The 22,229-nt window shown below is 45.1% G+C and overlaps 1 protein-coding gene across 1 annotated transcript in view; it reads right to left on the reverse strand.

Annotated features, from left to right (window-relative positions):
* LOC147454116 (14 kDa zinc-binding protein-like) overlaps positions 1–21,909 on the reverse strand; it is a 50,977-nt gene extending 29,068 nt beyond the window's left edge. The window contains exon 1 of the mRNA XM_086516117.1: positions 21,755–21,909. Within this exon, the coding sequence (XP_086372243.1) occupies positions 21,755–21,804 (50 nt within the window). The 5' untranslated portion in view covers positions 21,805–21,909. The remainder of the gene's footprint in view (positions 1–21,754) is intronic.
* Between the last annotated feature and the right edge of the window lie 320 nt (positions 21,910–22,229).

The raw sequence follows: 22,229 nt of genomic DNA on the forward strand, positions 1-22,229 counted from the left end.
CCACCCAAAGATCGTGAGAGTTCGTCAAGTGGCGCAAGCCACGACGCGGATTCCAACCATCCAGTTACAGAAAAGTTGATTTTCAGTAAGTATGACGGTAAGATGGATACTACTGTTACTCATTCTTGGTTGCATCAATTTAACGCTTATTTTGCGACAACTAAGAAGACAAGCAATAGCAAAGTTTTGACAGCAGCTATGTACCTTGCCGGTGATGCCATTAATTGGTACCACGCATGGCAAGAGGCACGGCTAGAGGCAGCCGACGATTTCACGCCCCTCTCTTTCAGTTGGGCTAATTTCCAAGACAAGCTCGAGGCGCGTTTATGCCACCTCAGTACCTCGCACGGTTGAAAGACGATTGGCGCGCTCTCAAGCAAAATGGTATGCCGGTTATGTCTTTTTCTAATCGTGTTTTGCAGCTAGGTACTCAATTACGCATGTCAGATGAAGAGCGCAAAGAGGCTTTTCTCTTTGGATTGGACGAGTATATCAAGTACAATGTCGAAGTACTCGATCCAATCGATCTCAACAAGGCGGTAGCGATTGCTCTCGCACAGGAGATGAAGCACAACAAGGGAAAGCCTAAGGAGAACAAGACTTCCACAAGTATCTCGCAGACTCCTCAGAACGGTAAGAACGGTAAGAATGGTAAGAATGATAACTTTTCTAACCAATCTACCAACAGTATCTCATCAAAGAATTCTTCCAATGAATCTAAGGGTAAGGCTAACACAATTGCTAAACCTAAGCTTACTCCAGATGAAAGGTAGTACAAGGAATTGTAAGAGGATACATCACTTCGGAAGAACAAAGCACTTATTCTAAAGAAGGTCGTTTTCATTGTCACATTAAGGGTCACATAAAAAGAACATGTCCTAAGCTTGAATCGAATGAATCTAAAGAACCCACAGCACCCACTACATCTGTCAATGCAATGAATGATAACACGATTGTGCCCAAAGTTTCTCAGGACTCTCCCATTGATGATTCTCTTATTAAATGTTATGGTTGTACGTCGGGGCACCGTTTTGTCATATTGTTTGACCCAGGTAGTATGCATGATGTGATCAGTTCCTCTCTTGTTGAGAGAGCCCGCCTCGAAGTTAGTCCGAGATCTCCTATCGAGGTCTCTGGCTTTCGTCCTAGTATGGACGCTCTCATCACCGAGGAATGCCTTGATGTGTTATTTGCAATTAAACAGACTGCCTTCACTAGAAGATTTGTTGTTTCTCCTCTCTCAGGATGTGATATGATTTTGGGCATTCGATGGTTTCGTGATAATGACGCTCTAATGGATTTTCTGACTAACACTATTAACTCTCAATGCCAAAAGTTATTCTCCTATTGTCATTCATGGAGAGGACATTGCTCATTCTCCATCTCTCATTGCTAATATGCAGAACAAGGTTGAAAGGATTCAGGATAAGGAGATTCTCTCAATCTCTTTTTCTCCACAGCATGACACACAGGATTTGCATGAGAATGACAAGCATGATGATTTGAAGGATAATGATTTGGATGGAAAAGACAAGCATGATGAATTGCATGAAGAAGATGTGATTGTTCACCAGAATGAGGTGTTAGTAGATGCTTTTTCTAGCGAAGCTAACCTTGTTGTAGATTTGATCAATCACGAAGATCCGATCTTGGCTTTCGAGTCGAGGTCCAAAGAACCCCCACAGGACGAACCGATCTTGGCTCTCGAGCCTTGGTCCAAAGAACCATCACATGAAGTATTATGCGTTCGCATGATTGATACGCACGCATTGTTCGAGTGTTTCATTCGTGAAGGTTTCCTGTATTTGAGTCAGCATCGTTATGTGATCCCTTTTCCTAGGCATGACATAGTGTATGTTGAGCACGTTTGTCTCATGGATAAGCACGAATGTATGCGGATTGTGCATGAAAAGTTGAAAAGTTTGTATGTCAGGAAGTCACATTCCATGTCTCTTCCTTGGCATGACACAGTTTCTGAACGAGCACATGATTGTATGAGTACCAAGCATGGACATTTCCATTGTGATTTGCCACAGTTGATTGATTTCGATCAAACAGAAATCATGGGCATTTTGATTTCGATCAAGGCATTTTGATTTTGTATGCATTTAACAGGATGGCTCCTTGGATGAGACTCGATAGTGGCGCCCCATCACCATCCTCAACTCAGCCTACAAAATTCTTGCCGAGGCTCTGAGTTTGAGGATTCAGCCACTTCTAGAGAGCCTTATACATGGGACTCAGACAGGTTTTGTCAAGGAACGTAGCATCCTTGACAACATCTTTACTTTTTGGGAGGCTTCTGCCCTGGCACGGCTCCGTGGTGAGGACCTAGTGATTCTGCTTCTCGATTTTGAGAAGGCATACGACATAGTTGACTGGGACTTTCTCGAGGGCACTCTACGCAGGATGGGCTTCTCAAATGCTTGGATCACAGGGGTGTCAACGTACAGACAGGCTCACAGTCAGGTACTTTTGGTGAGAGGTAGAGGTGATCGCTTCATGCTCACACGTTCGGTCAGACAGGGCTGTCCTCTTGCCCCCTTCCTCTTTCTGTTCTATGCGGAGGCGATGAGCAGGTTTTTGGTGTCGCAACAGGTTGGTCTACGGGGCTTAGCACTCCCTATTCGGGGAGATGAGCTTCTGGACGCTGAGTTTGCCGACGACTCAGCCTTGTGCTTAGATGGCCAGGAGGCCAACCTTCACAGGTGTGAGCAGGCTCTGGAGACCTTCTGTTGTGCATCGGATGCACTGATCAACTGGAGAAAGACAGTGGCTTTCTCGGTTAATAGTGCTCCTGTACTTGATTGGATGCCAGGAGAGGGTTTTAAGTGGATCCCCCAGGGACTGCAATTCGGTACTTGGGCTGTCAGGTTGGTTTGGACTTGTCTCCAGAGCAGCAGATTGCTCCCCTTCTCCTGTCTATCAGGAGAAAGTTGTTACATTGGAGCTCAGCACGACTTTCTTTGGCTGGCAGAGTAGTAGTGGCCAACCAGGTGTTGTTGGCGACTATGTGGTACATCACTTCTTGCTGGATCTTCTCGAGTTCTTGTATGAGCCAAGTGGAGAGGCTGATCAGGAACTTCCTTTGGTCAGGACGTGACACTCAGATAGCCCGAGCCAAAGTGACTTGGCAGGTCATCACTCTTCCTTGTTCACAGGGAGGGCTTGGGATCATTGCCCCAGCACAGTAGAGCAGAGGCCTTCTTGGGAAGTTCATCGTCAGAGAACTTCTTCCAGGTAAGAAGCCCTAGAAGGAGCTACAGCGGTTTCGTGCTAGGGTGCCTCAGGCAGGAGGCCCCTGGCAACCTTCGACCAAATGGATCTTCACAGAGATGCGCAGAGTTGGTTTGAGCAGGAGACTGGAGGACCGCTTCGCTGTGAGTTTGCTTCGATCTTGGGAGCTCTTGCGGTGAGGCCTGGAGCAGAGACAGCCTACTTGCCACGGAGGAGCGCCTACGGCAGCCCCTTGTCTGGAACCTGATGGTTAGCACTTAGAGAGGCCACTTGGTTGGTAGTCGGCCTCATGTTTCCTGGGATCCCATGGCAGCGGGTCGAGCGCGCTCTTTAGGTGACTGGTTAGAGTTCACAGGCTTGTCAGAGGAGGTGCAGGGTTTCCAACTACAGGGCATGAGAGGGGTGAAGAGCATGTGCCAGAACATCTCAGAGGCAGTTCTAGCTAAGTGGCTCACGCCTCTCGAGCCAGTAGCACCCAGGTGGATGGGAGCCTTCACATGACTGGAGGTTCTCATCTCAGTCAGGGCCTGCTCAGAGACTGTTCCATCCCTTTTCTTCGAGCTTCAGGGTGGGGGACGCCTACAGCGAGTTGCAGTAGAGGCCCCGCAGGTGGCAGAGTGCTGTTTTTAGAGGATTCGAGTAGTGGGCATCTGTGGGAGGACTTGTGTCATAGATCCTAACCCAACAGCTCTTGAGACTGAACACTGGAGGCAGAGGGCTTGGGAGTGTTGTCCACTGGCACGAGTACAGTGGGATCTTGGTGAGTGGCTCTGGAGGGACCCCTTCTCTTCTGCAGACCACCCAGGAGTCCCCTTCTTTCAGTACACTGTTCGACTGGGACGTCATATACTAGCAACACAGAGAGAGGCCCGCCCCGCTGCAGCACCTCATTGGCAGGAGGAGGGTCTCACAGCTGAGTTCTTGGCAAGAGGAGGGTCTCACAGCTGAGTTCTTGGCAGCCTTCTGGGAGAGGTTGTGGGACTCCAGACAGCCGAGGCAAGTCACCTTGTTTCAGTGGCTGGTCGCACACAGAGCTACAGCAATTGGGAGCTGGCTAGTGCATAGTGGTCTCTCGGCCGCATGTGTAGCTTGTGACCATCTTCTGGAGAGTCAGCGTCACTGTCTTTGGGACTGTCCCTCGGCCCAGCAGGTGTGGCTACGAGTTCTTCAGCTGATGCCTGCTCTCTCCACGGCTCGACAGTACACTTGGGGAGCAGCAACTTGGTCCACCCGCACGGGCCCGGCACTTCAGTTTGAGCTATCTTCCACCAGCAGGATGATAGTGATGCAGAAGGGGCGACCTACACTCGAGTCTGCTACAGAGCTTGCTCCACGGAAGTGGTGCAGTGAGAGAGAGAGGAGTGTTGGGAGCTCATTAGTGGCCTTACATTCTGGTTCATCTGGCGGGCCCGTTGCTTCCGCATGTTTGAGGCTCGCCTTGTGCCACCAGCAGAGACTGTTCTCGATTTTTGGCTAGAGCTGATCCATACTCTCAGAGGACAGCTTGAGGGACTACAGGGCAGCTCCGACCGCATGCGGGAGCGCAGAGAGGCTTTCCTTCGACTTTGGCGTCCTGGGCCTTTTTACACCATGGTCCAGGGTGTACTCCGATGGCATTACCAACCACCTGTGTGGCTTTTCCCTCCCCCCATTTCTTGATTTAGCCCCATTGTACATATGCTGGTTTTTTCATTGGGAGAGTCTCCCATCATGGTTGTTGTAGCCCTCTCTTGAAGAGGTGGTTGTAGCCCTGTGGGCAGTTTCAGTAACTAATAGAAGGATCTTTTTCTTGAAAAAAAAAACAACTTGCTTTATTTGCAATACGTGTTGGTTTGCCCACACTTGGCTCCGTTGAGAGGTATGCTAGGTGGTATACTTGGCAAAATGCGATGTGTCTCTTTATCAAACTATGGTTCCATACACGCTCCCTGGAAATTATAGCATATACACAGTGATGTATGCAGTCAGTCCTATGGAGACTCCATCTTTTGGTAAGTATGTATACTTTGTCACCTTCATTGATGATGCTACTCGCAAATCCTTGGTGTCTCTACTAAAGCCAAGAATGAGATTTTTGCATGCTTTACAAGCTTTTGGCTATGGCTGAAAATTTTGTAGGCAACAAACATGTTAGTCTTCACACAAACCATGTGACCATGGTGGGGAATACATGTCGCATGAATTTCATGCTTTTTTGGTGAAAATGGCACTACGCATCCACTGATTTGTCTGAATAGGCAGCGGAAGATGCAATCAAGACACGGACAGGCCTTTGATCCATGGACATCTCGATTCCACTCTGGCTCGACACCGATAGGATCCTGAGAACATATACAATGCAACTTTGGAGAGAGAATGAAATGAAAAAATGATATATTAACACCTTCAAAAGGCCAAAATGACCTATGAGACCAATCCGTTACAAACTAGTGAATCTGATACAATGTTTGGGTACAAAAAAAGAGATACAAAATTGGATCTAGAAGTGCAACTCGCTGGAACTGTGTGGGGGGTATGTGTGATCACTGATACAATGGGTGCCCAATACAAGAGGGTGATATAATGGGTGATGAATCCATCCTCATATGTACTCTGGATGTCGAGATAGTATGGCTCAAATCCTCCGCTGAAGTTTCCGTAAATGCTGTGAAGCTCCTCTCCTCAGTCATGGGCGTCTCGATCTCCTAGCTCCAATGCTCGGTCAATGAGAGTACCGTGGATGTGAGTATCAGCTGAGCTTTGCAGTGGTGGCTGCTCCTCTATTTGTCCAGTGTCCGGTATGAAGAAATTTGTAATCTGTCTCTGGGATGGTCTCTCCTAACATGCTGCCAGTATTTTGCGGAATGACTTTATGAAAATACGTACATTGAAATAAAAATTTCCTTGATTGAACTCAAAACATGTGTTCTTTCATGTGTGTATTGTTAGAGACATGTAGAGAAAGATGAAATGTCTGCAGCATTTTGTTTAATGAATAATTTGAACTTAGTGCATCTAGACATCTGTTAGAGATCAACAAGATTTGAATGTAATGGCTAAGTGAATGAGAACTAAATGTGAACTAATTGAGAATATAGTGCATCAAGATGTCTATTTGGATGAGATGACTGGATATTGTGGTGAGTGCATCAAGAGTTCTAGAAGGATGAGGTGGCTGCATAGTGTTTCACAAAGTGATGACGTGGTATGTCCAACTTATAAGTGGTCCAACTTATACGGTCCCGTCCGATGGGGCTCAGGGGACACTAGAAATTTAAAAGAACATCAAACTGCTAACGTGGCAATGCTGTACGGATTTTCGTAGCTTGCGGTGGACTGCTGACGTGGCACAGCTTTTGGCGCAAGGCTTTGAATCCATATGCTTTTAGGACTTGGAGCTTTTTATGTAGTGTTTTTGGGCCAAAGTCCTTTAAAAAAATTTACAAGTCTTTTTCTCCTATAGGTTGGCTTGGGAGCACAGCGGAGAGAAGAGGATCCTCAGACATTGTACTTTGCCAAGCACTAATATAAAAATACATACAAAAAGGGGCGCCAGACTTTGGGGCAAATCTCTTCGGCATGGAACTTCGTCGTGCTGTGTTGTCTCTCTCAGTTTTGTTTGAGTCTGTAATGTTGTTTTCAGTTTTTCTCACGTGTGTTGCATCAAATTTTCGGCTTGGGGTGTCCAAGTCTATTACAGTGGTATCAGAGCTCAGTTGATTCTTCCTTCTACGGAGAATACGATCCCTTTCATCGCAACACACATGGATTCAATTGACGAATCTCGTCAGGAGGAAACTGTTGCATCTGAACACTCCAATTCGGGTGAAAACACGGAAGATTCAAATGGACGACAACCACCTTCTATTGACTCGGAAGGAGAGTACGGGTGACTTCCACCCACGGAGTACGAACGAATGGAATGCAACGTCAACAACAGGTTGATGCATGTGCCTAGTAGATGCTCTAATATTCAAAAGATCCTCAATATGCAAATTTTTTTATCAAGCACCCAATTGACGAAATGCATTCTCGATGGCATACCGCCATCAATTTATCGTTGAAGTCAACCCTCAAGAAAACACCTGCGTTGGTCACACGCACTCAGAGAGTGTACTCAGAGGATGAATTTGGTGAAGTAGTAGAAAGGCGAGTCAGTCAACTCTTGAAGACCAAGAAGCAACCAAGGAGACAGAGTCGAGCAACAGACTAATATGGCTACTTCGGTCGGAAATCTACTTTTGAAAATGCACGATAGACAAAGAAGCACGTGCGCTTTGAGGGTGTTTCGAGTTCATCCTCATCCTCTTCTGACAGCTGAGACAATTCTTCTTCCTTTGACTTTAGCAACAAGGACAGAATGAACACGAAAAGAAGAAAGACATAAAGGCACAGCAAGAGCAACAAGAAGGCAAAGAAGAGCAGATCCCACCGAAGATCTCGAAAGTATTCTCATAGTTCGGACGAGGACTCATCTTCCTCTGAAAGTTTGGACTCGAATGAGCAGATGTTTTATACCAAGAGGAAGCATTTTTATAGAGCCAACAATATGATTTTCTCGAGGATATGGGCAAGAAGCCAAAAGATTTCAAGGAGGGAGGGCAAGCACTAAAATTTGATACTTTTTCGGGCTTTCGAGATACTCATAAGGCCACGTAGGCATCACCATGGCCACCTAATTGATGCCCCACATGCTGGGAATGACGGGGAGAACTCATACCAAGCAGCTAGGAATCTCCTCCTCGAGTGACCCACCCCAAGAAGAGGATGCACTTGAGTGTCCAAGGCAAGATCCCTAGCAATGTGAACACCAGGTGAGCACAAGGTGTCCCTCTCAAGTGTGACCCAACGGGGGATATGAAATCTCTGGCAACACATTTAACATTTACTGCCAGAGATTTTGGGATACTTTTCTACCGGCCTCTTCTTTCAAAAGGATCACCTTTAAGCAACAGATTGAGCGATTTTGTTGTGGTCTACCTGAAGAGATACGGGACTACTGTTTGCTGCAAAAGTTTGAGTCCATACGCCAAACAAGTGTTTGCAATGCACGCAGGTACTCTTACGTATCCCACTGATCAGCTCTTGACAGCAAGGACCAAACAGAACTCGAACAATGGTAACAAAAGAACATGAAAGCTTTAGAAAAAGAAAACTTCACGCCCTCAGATGTCAACAGAACAGCGAGCTAAGTATTTCAAAAAGGGAAAGTGTGTGAAGAACACTCTTACTATGTGTGTTTATTCAATATTGAACTTTGATAAGAACTAAAACTGAACTAGAACTAGAACTAGAACTAGAGACTAGAACTAGAACTAGAGACAAAGACTCAAGAGACTTAATGTGTGTTGATTTATTGAAATGTGTTACAAGAGTTCTTATATAGAAATTGAAGAGACACGATGAAAAGACATAAAGAGACATGACTCTAGGCCAATAGTCGTGTCCCTCTGCTGTAGAGTCGCGACCCTTCGGCGTAACGGTGCAGCCATTCGCTGAAGAGGCGTGGCTTTTCGCGAGCAGGTGCGACTCTTGGGCGAAGAGACGCATCCTTTGAACAATCGGTGTCTCGGATCTGATGCATTTTGTATCTGCAAAAGAATCAAGTGAAGAAGGGAATACAAAGACAAAGAATATGTCACAATCATGACATTCCCTCCCATTTAAAATAAAACCAGGGTAGTAGTAGAAACTCCAAGAGAAGGAAAATGTATTTCTACTTGCTTCTGCATCCAAAGCTCTAACTGTTAAGTCCCATGTCATGGCACTGCTATTGACCATAACTATTTTGCCAAACTAAAAATTGATCATATCTGCAACTTGATTAGTGCTTTTATCAAAGTCATTTGTAACTTCGAGCTTTGTCCAAGAAAAGATTGAATCTTTATCTGTTTCAAGTGAAACTATTGGTAAACTGACTTAGTTGGAAATTTGCAAGGTATTCCATTGGTTTGTCTTGAACAGTAAAATCCTCCTGAAGGGATGTCGTAGACTGAGATAGATTAGTGTTTGGAGGTATATCCATCTATAAGGGTTTATCAATAGAAAGTTGTCCCCAAAGATTCAATTGCAGCCACTAAAGTCGTGCTGCAAGAGTCTATATCTCTTTTATCCTTTGCACTGTTGAAGGTAAGGACTGGAGTCCTCAAGTTTGAAAAATTATCATTCACCACTACTTGGTATCTGTTCAAAGACAAAGACTATATTCTGCAAGGAGGCGAATTTTTCTGCCTGGATCACAACCAAAGAAGGGGTCATGTGCTTGTTGGTTGTCACACAAGAATTAGAATCTTCTGAATCTTCAACTTTCTCAGCGGGTATTAAGGCTTCCAATTGAGAAGGGGGACGTCGAGGGAGTTGTTGCCTCTTAGACCTCTAAAGGATCCTCTTGCACAAGGAAAGGATCAATAAATCTTCAACTTTACCACCATCAGACAAGAAAGACTTAAATGCAGGGTATGGCTCGCGAGGGGAAATTCGTTTAGCGTCACAGCATTCACGATGGAATACTCGACTAGGGTTGGATATATGTGCCACTAAGTAAGCCCATCTTGATATCGCTGATAATCCTTTGAAAGCTTCATGTTGCTGCCTCGATTCCAATAAGTAGGTTGCTTAGAACTGTAACATTTCCAAGAATATTCATGTTGAAACTTTTGTTGCTCGCACGAAGATACTTTGTGTCTAGTTGTCTCTATGAAACCATGCTTTGGGTGAGAAAATTTGAGTTCCGAAGCCTTTGGTTTGAGTGGTTCTTCTTGGTTGACTACCGAAGCTTCAAAAGAAGAAGGCGGAGAAGCAGCATGAATAGTCCGAGAAGTAGTAGTATGACTCTGGGAAGCGGTTTCTGTCTACATCTGCTCCAAGCGAGCGTGAATTGATGCGAGGCTCAAAAAAGTACTGCCATCTGCCCTTTGAGAATTGCTATCGGATCTTCGTGTGGAATAGAGTTGTTGCCATCTTGTGATTCGGCCATGCTGATTGCTTAGAGAAATTAACTGATAACTTGGAATAAGCTCACAAATTGATACTTTGAGAGCAAGAACTGCTTTTGGAGGGGGTTCGAGCTCTAGCCGAGGCTCGAGAACAAGAGTGCGAACTGGAACCAGTTCAGGCAATGAAAGTGGTTCCAGAGGCGGTAGAGGCAGAGGAGGATTTTTGGGAAGGATCTCTTCAGGCAGTTTGTCTACGTATGATAGGTACGGGACTTGAACATCATAAGCTTTGTCGTGCATGGGAAGTGTGAAGCCGGCATGGATTACTAATTGCGAGGGCGAGTGTGCGAAGCAACTCTGGCGCTGTGTGCTTCTCTGACTGTCATATTGTTTTTTTGTTTTTCTGTGTCCTTTGGGTTAAAATTATGCCAAGTCACCTACGTTGGCCGTGCACCTAATTAGGTCCGGCGGACAAAACTTGAAATTAAGTCTATAAGGTTAAATTTTCAGCTAGCGTAAAAATATTCTGCATCGTAACTCTTCAACGAGCATAAATTGTCAACCAGCGTAAAAAAAGTTGCTACGCTGCCGTTTGGGTTGTCGCTGGGAAAGGGTGTGCTACCAAGTAATCTGCAGCCCAAGGGGTGCGACTTGCCGCCAGGACGGTGTCCGATCGCGATGGCCTTCCACTAGAAAGAGTGCGAGCTCCGAGGGCAAAGAGGTGCAACCCGAGGAAAGGGTGCACATAATTCTCCGGGTACGTCGTACACACACATCATTGCCGTGTCTGTCATATGTAAAGTATTAAGCAAAACAAATTCAAGTTACCTCATGCTCGTAGTAGTCATGTGTGTACCACTGTCACGAGGACGTGGCAACTGCTAACCTTAGTTGTTGGTTTCTTTCTGATGATTTTTGTTTAATTTTTTAAACCCTCTTTTTGAAGTTGCAAATGGCCGGACATTGTATGGCCAGTGTGAAACAGTAGTTTCACCCGCAGACGGGAAGTTGGTCAGAACTGGAGTTCTAGTAAAAGGGTGTCTAGGCTTAGTTCAAAGTCATTTAGGTCCCCTCGCCACAACTTAATAAGTTGGTGGATACTAGGAAACTAACTCAATGGAGGCACAATGACAAGGTGGGGTCACCAAGAGAAAATCACCCGAGAACTGGGCTACATTGCATTTTTTGACGTAGTCCCAATGGTGAAAGATGGTCAGATGACCAGTGAGAGTTCAACGGAAGCATCTCCTAAAATTTAGGGAACTGGTATTTTGGGCCATGAAATCTGTTCGTGTCATTAGCTCCAGAATGACAAGAGGAACATTTTATTACTCTGCCGCTAAGTCAACTGAGGAACTGGTTGAGATATTTTTAGACCAAAAGGTACAAAGCGAGAAAACCATGCATGACTGTCACTTGGCACATTTTTGGGCATTTTCTACCTTGAGAGAGAGAAGCGTTGAAATAAACGTGGGGGCTGCATTTTTCAGTCGTATGGTGGATTGTTGCAAGTACCAAAGCTATTGTGTGCAAGCTTTCCCTCTCATGTACAGTGTAGTGCAAGAAGTGATATCCAAGACACTATGAACTGCTCTCTCTCCCCCCTCCGTGCAGTTATGTGATGCCCCACAAGAGGGCTCTTCATTTGACCCATGTACAGTTGTGTGATCTTATGCTTCTACGCCAAGGCAACAGCCTCTTTGAGAGGGAACACGATTAGCTAACTGCTACTTCAAAAGCAGGCACCGGAGAGGGTGATAACCTCATCTTACAGGTGCATTTTCAATGCTGGTTATGTGCTGTTTTTGGACTGTTTTGCAGCCGTATGGATGCCAGAAGCATTGGGAACAATGCCCCACTGCTAGAGGACAGTTTCAGGACTGTTTAGGGCTGAAAAGAGGGTAAAAACCAATAAACACAACGAGCTGTAATTACTGTTTTTGGGTTGAAAACAAAGGGTTTATGTCATTGGAAGGGAGTTCCAGCATAAGGGATTGTTCATGTCACTTGCGCCATGTGGACACGCTTCTGCCATGGTTTAGAATCAGTCATAGCCTAGCTTAGGATTGAGCCAAGCACTTTGTGAGCCTCTAGAAGGACGTTCATGTCCAACACGTCACAGTTGCATACCCTCTCTTGCACAGTCAGTTAGCATGCCAAAGTACACATTTTTCACTTATTATTTAATAAGTGCCTTTTGTTGGAAAAGTAGGTAGGGCAAATTGCTAAGGAACTATAAAAGAAAACCATTGGGCACTCAGTAGAAGCAGAAGAAGCAGGGACACAGAAAGGGCAGCCACCGCAGCACACCGACAGGCATCCTCAAGCGCCACAGCGTTTTCTCAGCAGTTCAGCCCAGCCGTTTTCAGCATCAGCAGTTCAGCGTTTTCAGCCCACAGCCGCCAGCGTTTCAGTTTTCAGTCCTTAGCTTCGCCGGACCGCAACTCCCAATTGCAGTTCCTCGTCGCATTGACCAACCAGCAGTAGACCAGCCTGGCATTTCCAGTTTTCAGCCCAGACAGCCAGCATTTTGCATTTTCAGCCAGATCAGCCTAGCATTTTGCATTTCAATTACTCCCTCTAAGCAGTCAGCATGGCCAAATTACAAGATGGAAACGACTCTATTCTACTCGAGGACACGATAGCACTTCTCAAAGAGTAGATGGCAGCATTTTCTAGGAGCCTCGCATCAATTTACACTCGCTTAAAGCAAATGCAGACGCAAAACACTTTTCGGAATTGTCCTACAACTTCTCGGACGACTAATGTTGCACCTCCGCCATCTTCTTTTGAAGCTTCAATGGTCGACCAGGAAGAACCACTCAAACCGAAGGCTTCGGAACTCAAATTTTTTCACCCAAAGCATGGTTTCTCAGAGCCAACTAGACACACAAGTACTTTTGTGTGAGCATGTCACGTGACACATCCAACCCTATGTGTCCGTGGACAAGCTACAGCATAACAGGGTTCAGTCAGCCCAGTCAGTCTAGATTTAGAAGTGATCTGGCACTTTTGTGAGTCTATTCGTAGACCGTGCATGCCCAGTCACTTAGTGTAGATGCATATCCTCTGGTTGCACACAGCATGATCATAAGCATTCCCATCAGAATCCTTCGAGGGAATTTTCCAGTGCATTTAGCCTATTTTACCTATTTTTGACATTTTTCACTTATTATTTTTAAGTGACTTTTGTTGGAAAGTAGGTAGGGCAAATTGAGTAAGTTTGTATATAAGCAAACCTAGACTAGCAGTAATTCGCAGAAGAGGCAGCAGGAGCTTCACCACTCAACAGGCAATTTCTCAAACAAGAACCCCTTGGGGACGATTTTCCCTCAAGCAGACATCCACAGCACTAGCGTTTTCTCATCCTAGCCTCATTGCCATAGAACATCAACCCTTGGCGTTTTTCATCCAGTTGATCATTGCCACACACTCCCAGCATATAGCGTTTCCAGAATTGCAGCCCTAGCGTTTTTGGAGCCAGATCGCCCTCCCTTGTGCATGGCAATTTTCAGCCCTAAGACCTGCAATTTTCAATAGATGAAGACCATCAGTTTTCAGCCCTAAAGACCTGCAGTTTCAGCCCCCAAATCAGCGTTTTTTAGCAGCAGAACTCAGCCCCAATTCAGCGTTTTTGAATTGCAGCAGATTTCAGCCTTGAGCGTTTTTGGACAGCAGATAAAGAGTAGCAGATTTCAGCCCTAAAATCCGTCTCGCCATCTCCGTCATCGTCATCGATCTAGCCTAGACTTGCATCAGTCACATGCAATCAGTTTGTACCAGTTTGTGCAATCAATAGTAGACTACTCTCGCCGACAAGAGTGGGGCCTTCGGAGGAGAGTTTTACAACGTCTATGGTGTCGTATCTCTCTTCTCTCTCTATCTCTCAGTCTCATACACTTTCACGCACAGTATCCATTCACTTTGTTGCGATCATACTACTCTCTCATTAAGAACGGAAGGCTCTCCCTTCCATAAGAACAAAAAGAAACCTTGAGCACATTATGGAACACTCATCTTGAGAAAGAACAACATTCATTCCGCTGCACCTAGCATTGGTATCAGAGCTTTGGCAGTGTTCTGTATCACTCAAGGAAAGAACCACAAGAATCACAAGAATTTTTTTTTTCTTGTTGCGGTCGCACGAACTCAAGTTGGCTTGGGCGTGTCGATTCCTAATCGTGTTTTTGAAGAGTGACAAGAATACCAAGAAAGAAGGGCTTGTCCACTCTCCCCTTGTGCCTCTTTTCACTCATTGAGAGCGGACCGTGCACTTAGCGGCTGGCCAATCGACGTGAGGTGGGAAAAAGCAACCTTGGTGTGAGCGCAAGACCACCAAGGGGTGCGCCCGCAGAAAAGAGTAGAACTCTGGTGAAGAGAAGATCCTTCTCAAACACAGATTGCAAGCGAAAGAAAACCTCAAGACCCTCAAGAACCCAAGAACCCAAGACCCTTAAGAACCCAAGTTCCTCGTAAACTTAAGAACCAAAGATCATAGTGCATGGTCATCACCCGAAGCGGAATGAATACTTCGCATACAGGTGATGACATGAGAGAGGCGACGAAGAGTTCTCCCCACCAAGAGATTTTTCCGGCCCACCCCCTTCTCCATCTACGCCACGAGTTGTACCAGCTTCCATGGAGGCGATGGCCAAGTCAATGTTGGACATGATGACCCAACAACAAGAAGCGAATCGCGAAGTGACTCGCCTTGCGCTGGCACAACAAGAAGCGAATCGAATTGCGCCAGCACAACAAGAAGTGACTCGCATTGCTTTGGAACGCGAGCGCGAAGAACGAAATGAAAGAAATGCAATAGAACAAGAAGCGACTCGCATTGCTTGAGAACGCGAGCGCGATGAACGAAACGAAAGAAAAGCACAAAGAAAGGAGGAACGGGAAGCTCAAAGAGCGGCCTTGGAGGCCGAGCGTGAGGCTCAAAGAGACCTCCGCACTCAAGAATTGGTTCGACAAGTACTTGCCTCGAAGTCCGAACCAGCCAAAGATCGTGGGAGTTTCTCAAGTGGCGCAAGCCACAATGCGGATTCCAACAACCCAGTCACAGAAAAGTTGACTTTCAGTAAGTATGATGGTAAGATGGATGCCACGGTGATTCATTCTTGGTTGCATCAATTAATGCTTATTTTGCGACAACTAAGAAGACAAGGAATAGCAAGGTTTTGACAGCAGCTATGTACCTTGCCAGTGATGCCATCAATTGGTACCACGGATGGCAAGAGGCACAGTTAGCCGCGCACCTAAAGGAAGCCGACGAATTCACGCCCCTTTCCTTCAATTGGGCTGATTTCCAAGACAAGCTCAAGGCGCGGTTTATGCCACCTCAGTACCTCGCACGATTGAAGGACGATTGTCGCGCTCTCAAGCAAAATGGTATGCCGGTTATGTCTTTCTCTATTCGTTTTTTGCAGCTAGGTACCCAATTACGCAAGTCGGATGATGAACGCAAAGAGGCATTTCTTTATGGATTGGACGAGTATATAAGTACGACGTCGAGGTGCTCGATCCAATCAATCTCAACAAGGCGGTAGCGATTGCTCTCGCACAAGAGATGAAGCACAACAAGGGAAAGCATAAGGAGAACAAGACTTCCACGAGTACCTCGCAAACTTCTCAGAACCCTCAAAACGGTAAGAACGGTAAGAATGGTATGAACGGTAACTCTTCTAACCAATCTTCCAACAGTCTCTGAGAAAAGAGTTCTTCCAATGAACCTAAGGGTAAGGCTAACACAATTGCTAAATCTAAGCTTACTCCATATGAAAAAGTAGCACAAGGAATACATCACGTCAGAAGAGCAAAGCACTTATTCTAAGGAAGGTCGTTGTTTTCATTGTCACATTAAGGGTCACATAAAAAGAACATGTCCTAAGCTTGACTCTAATGAATCTAACGAACCCACTTCATCTGTCAATGCAATCAGTGACAACACGAGTGTGCCCCAAGTTTCTCTTGATCCTCCCATTGATGATTCTCTCATTAAATGTTATGGTCATATGACGGGGCACCATTTTGTCATATTGTTTGACCCAGGTAGTATGCATGATGTGATTAGTCCCTCTCTTATTGAGAGAGCCCACCTAGAGATTAGTCAGAAATCTCCTCTCGAGGTCTCTGGCTTTGTTCCCGGTATGGACTCTCTCATCACGCAAGAGTGTCTTGGTGTGTTGTTTACAATTCAACAAACTGCTTTCCGTAGAAAAAAATTTGTCTCTCCTCTCTCGGGATGCGATATAATTTTGGGCATTCGATGGTTTCGTGAGCTTAACCCTCTCATTGATTGGAGGCTAACACTTTCACTCTCAATGCCAAAAGTGACTCTCCCATTGTCATTTGTGGAGAGGAAGTTGTTCATTCTCCCTCTCTCATTGCTAATGTGCAGGACAAGATTGAACGGATTCAGGAGAAGGAGACTCTCTCAGTCTCTTCTTCTCCAAAGCATGACACACAGGATGAGAAGCATGATGAATTGAATAATAATGATAAGCATGATGATTTGGATGATAATGATAAGCATGATGATTTGCATGATCAAGATGTGATTTCTCACAAGCATGATGATTTGCATGATCAAGATGTGATTTCTCACAAGCATGATGATTTGCATGAAGATGACGTGATTGTTCACAAGGATGATGTGTTAGTTGATGTTTTTTCTAGCAAAGCTAACCTCGTTGCAAATTCAATCAATCACGAAGGATCGATCTTGACTCTCAAGCCTACGTCCAAAGAACCCCCTCAAGAAGAACCGACCTTGGCTCTCAAGCCTAGGTCCAAAGAACCCTTACAGGAAGTACTATGTGTTCGTTGTTCGCATGATTAGTCAGCACGCATTGTTCAAGTGTTTCATTCGTAATCGTTTCCTGTATTTTAGTCAGCGTCTTTATGTGATCCCTTTTCCTAGGCATGACATATTGTATGTTGAGCACGTTTCACTCATGAATGAGCAAAATGGTATGCGGATTTTTCATGAAAAGCTGAAAAGTATGCATTCAAGGAAGTCATATTTCGTGTCTCTTCCTTGGCATGACACATTTGTAGAAAGAGCACATGAAAGTATGAGCACCAAGCATGGGCATTTCCGTTGTGAATTGCCACAATTGATTGCTCTAGATCATAAGAGAAAGATTCGATCTCATTGTTTGCGTGTGTGTGGTGAACGGTTTGGTACTCCGCTTCTTTGTTCATCTACATTGCAGGCACAGTCTTTGAGGAAGACAAGATTTTTTCCACTCACTTTACATGGAATAGGTATGTTCATGGTTTTGTGTTGGAAATGGTTTCAAGAATTTTCAGCTATGGAGATTCTTGAAGAAGACAGAAGCATGACTCTCAACGAAGTTTAAGCATCAAAGGAGCCTCAGAAGACTTTGTGTCGCTTTCGGCGCGGCCCAAAGAAGCAAGCGTTGCAGACCTTTATGAAGTTCAAGTACCACACGATCCACACATCAGAGTGGGCCGGCGAACAGTCCCTTCCAGGATTCCGGATGCTATTGGCGATCTCCCTCGACGCCATACAGTTCGGTACCAGTACCTCGCTTTGAAAAGGAGGGGATGTCACGTGACACATCCAACCCTACGTATCCGTGGACAAGCTACAGCATAATAGGGTTCAGTCAGTCCAGTCAGTCTAGATTTAGAAGTGATCTGGCACTTTTGTGAGTCTATTCGTAGACCGTGCATGCCCAGTCACTTAGTGTAGATGCATATCCTCTGGTTGCACACAGCATGATCATTCCCATCAGAATCCTTCAAGGGAATTTTCCAGTGCATTTAGCCTATTTTACCTATTTTTGACATTTTTCACTTATTATTTTTAAGTAACTTTTGTTGGAAAGTAGGTAGGGCAAATTAAGTAAGTCTGTATATAAGCAAACCTAGACTAGCACTAATTTGCAGAAGAGGCAGCAGGAGCTCCACCACTACACAGGCAACTTCTCAAGCAAGAACCCCTTGGGAGCGATTTTCCCTCAAGCAGACATCCACAGCACTAGCGTTTTCTCATCCTAGCCTCATTGCCATAGAACATCAACCCTTGGCGTTTTTCATCCAGGTGATCATCGCCACACACTCCCAGCATATAGCGTTTCCAGAATTGCAGCCCTAGCATTTTTGGAGCCAGATCGTCCTCCCTTGTGCATGGCGATTTTCAGCCCTAAGACCTGCAATTGTCAACAGATGAAGACCATCAGTTTTCAGCCCTAAAGACCTACAGTTTCAGCCCCCAAATCAACGTTTTTTCAGCAGCAGAACTCAGCCCCAATTCAGCGTTTTTGAACTGCAACAGATTTCAGCCTTGAGCGTTTTTGGACAGCAGATAAAGAGTAGCAGATTTCAACCCTTAGATCAGTCTCGCCATCTCCGTTGTCGTCATCGATCTAGCCTAAACTTGCATCAGTCGCATGCATTCAGTTTGTACCAGTTTGTGCAATCAATAGTAGACCACTCTCGCCGACGAGAGTGGGGCCTTCGGAGGAGGGTTTTATAACGTCTCTGGTGTCGTATCTCTCTTCTCTCTGTATCTCTCAGTCTCATACACTTTCACGCACAGTATCCATTCACTTTGTTGTGATCATAGCACTCTCTCATTAAGAACGGAAGGCTCTCCCTTCCATAAGAACAAAAAGGAACCTTGAGCACATTATGGAACACTCATCTTGAGAAAGAACAACATTCATTCCGCTGCACCTACAAAGCAGCAAAAGTCTCAGTATGAAGATTCTTGGAAATGCTACGTTTCTAAGCAACCAGCTTCTTATCGGAATCATCAACAACAGAAGCAATAATATGAAGCTTCCAAAGGATCATCAGCGATATCAAGATGGACTTATTTAGTGGCACATATATCCGACCCTAGTCGAGTACTCGGTCGTGAATGCCGCAACGCTGGACAAGTTCCCCCTCACGAGCCATGCCCTACATTTAAATTTTTGTTGTCTGATGGTGGTACATGTGACGATTTATTGATCCTTTCCTTGTGCAAGAGGATCCTTCAGAGGTCTAAGAGGCAACAACTCCCTCGACCTCCCTCTTCTCAATTGGAAGCCTTAATACCCGCTGAAGATTCGAAAGATTCTCGTTCTTGTGTGACAACGGACAAGCACAAAACCCTTCTTTGACCGTGATCCAAGCAGAAAAACTCGCCTCGTCACTGCTTTGCAGAACAAAGTCTCTCTCTCTCTGAACACATACTAGATGCTGTGGTGAATGATAATTTTTCAAACTTGAAGACTCCAGCCCTTATCTTCAGCGGTGCAAAGAATAAAACAGATACAGACTCTTGCAGCATGACTTCAGTCGCTGCAATTGAATAATTGAACACAAATTGTTCTGTAGATAAATCTTTACAGATGGATATACCTCCAAACACTACTCTGTCTCAGTCTACAACATCCCTTCAGGAGGATTTTACTATTCTCGACAAACCAATGGTACCTTGCAAATTTCCAACCAGTGGTTATTACTCAATAGAAAAATTTACCAATAGTTTCACTCGAAGCAGAAAAAGATTCAATCTTTTCATGGACAAAGCTCGAAGTTACAAATGACTTCGGCAAAGGCACTAATCAAGTTGCAGTTTTCAGTTTGGCAAAATATTTATGGTCAATAACAATGTCATGACATGGGACTTAACAGTTAGAGCTTTGGATGCAGAAGCAAGCAGAAATACATTTTTCTTCTCTCGGATTTTCTACAACTACCTTGGGTTTTATTTTAAATGGGAGGGAATGTTACGATTGTGACGTATTCTTTGTCTTGGTATTACCTTCTTGCTTGATTCTTTTGCAGATACGAAGACGCACCAGATCCGAGGACCCCAATTCTCCAAAGGATGCGCCCCTTTGTCCGAGAGTCGCACCTGTTCGACGAATAGCCATGCCTCTTTAGCGAATGGTTGCACCTTAACACCGAAGGGTCACGACTCTACACCAGAAGGACACGACTATTGGCATAGAGTCATGTTCTTGACCTATGGTCATGTCTCTTTATCGTGTCTCTTCAGTTTCTATATAAGAACACCTTTGTAACACATTTCAATCAATGAATCAATCAATCAAACACAGAGTCTTCTGAGTCTTGTCTCTGAATCAAGTTCAAGTTTCTTAAGTCTTAATCATGAGTTTAAGTACTTAATTAAGGAATAGTAACAAGAATCCTTACATTAACACAGTACTCTAATCTGGCTTATTCTTCACAAAGGAATTTGGTGTGGTGCCAAAGCTCTAAGGATTAGCAAGTCTGCTGGCAACTGCCCTAGATGCAATCAAGCAACAAAAGATATCCCCCACCTCTTTTTCTATTGTAAAAAGAGCAAGAAAATTCTCTCTAAGGTTCAAGCCTGGGGTCCATTATGGAATCTACAGTTAATTGATCTCTTATTGGGCAATTGTAAGGGCTTTGACATCCCCCTTTGGAATGTATGGAGAGGATTCATTTTATGGTTTATTTGGAGATCCAGGAATTCCTTTATCTTGAGCTCTCCTGATAGTCACCCTTTGATTCTGCATTTAGAGTTGAGGAGGGCATCAGATGCTCTATGTAAGAAAGTAAAGTTTCCAGCTGATCCTTAATTTTCAGTTTCTTCCATGCAAAGAAGCTTCCCCTTGCCTCAATGGAGAGGAAAGATTCCCTTGTATTTCAGCCTTAAGGCTTAGAATGAGAGATCTCTTACATAGGTTATGACACATTTTGATGGGGTGACCCTTCCCCTACCTATGGGTCAACCTTTCCATTTTCTAATTCAAGGTTACACTTTCTTCAACAACAAAAAGAAAAAAGATTGTCGAGCCTCAATAAAGAAAGAATACCATGTGGGGCGCCTCACTTAGGGGCCAGATGGAGAACAACGCTCCACCATCTCGTTCTCAGTGCCTTTCAAGGTCAAGTGTCTACAATTCAGTTGTTCAATTCACTGCCTTACCACTGGCTTGCCGGTTACAGTGGCATCAAAGCTCAAATCGATTTTTCTCATACGGAGAATCCGACCCTTCTTTTTGCAGCAAACGCCATGGATGAACGTAGCAGATAGAAACTTTGTGCAAGAGTACAAGTATGTTGAAGAAGGGATTGAAGAGGAAGTCAAGGAAGAAGCGAAAGAGGAGGCTCAGCATGAGGAGGAAGCGGGGAAGGTAGTCTCGTTGTGGAACCCTGACCTAGAAATTGACCTTGTCGAAGCAAACTGAAGGTGACAGGCAGAGGTGGAGCCTTACATTGGGCGCCTTCTTGCTTTCTCCATAGTTCCGCTCTATGCCAAGCATGTGCGAACTCGGCCGACGTCAACAGTTTCAAGCACTGGCAAGGTACTGTCAACCCTAAATCTAGGACACTGTTGCCATCTGTGACGGTTCCACTATAAGAGTGCTGGGGTGCTAACAATTTGTTGCCGTCTGCACAGAGTGGGTGTGACGGTTCCACTAAAAGAGTTCCGGCGAGCGATTTAAGCTTGTTACTATCCAGCTACAGATTGATCAATGAATGTAGAAAGAATCACGTTAGCCTCCCAACCAGAATTCATAAGTCCAGTCCTGCGCTTGGTGATGGCAAAGAGTAATGTAACGTTCTGATGAGGTGAAGAAGCGACATACCTGCAGAAAAAGAATGCGTGAGGCTGGCATAGTACCAGCGACGACAACATCCTTTCTTCGCCTGCAAATTACGAGCAATTAAGTAAATGAGCCCAGAACTTCGAGCAACTAGTAGTAGGGTAGGAGGCTCCCAGCTGGAAAAAATTCAAAAAAGAAATGGAATCCGACATGATACCCTCTCGGCAAACCGGAATTCAATCGCGCAAGCCGGTGAGGGGAGATAATAGCTTAAACGAGCCCAGAACTTCGAGCAGCTAGTAGTAGTGGGGGGTCCCAGCTAGAAAAAATTCAAAAAAGAAATGGAATCCAACATGATACCCTCTCGGCAAACCGGAATTCAATCGCGCAAGCAGGTGAGGGGAGATCACTGTAGTAGAAGGCGGGCTAGGGGGGGATGCGCTCTCGCAAACGGGAGGCGGAAGAGGGGGGCCAAAGGCATGGTGAGGTTTCGGGGGGTTGTAGAAGTCGTGCGAGC

The sequence above is a fragment of the Adiantum capillus-veneris genome, chromosome 7 (genome assembly GCF_014529385.1).
Source record: "Adiantum capillus-veneris isolate H3 chromosome 7, ASM1452938v2, whole genome shotgun sequence".
Classification (NCBI taxonomy): Eukaryota; Viridiplantae; Streptophyta; class Polypodiopsida; order Polypodiales; family Pteridaceae; genus Adiantum; species Adiantum capillus-veneris.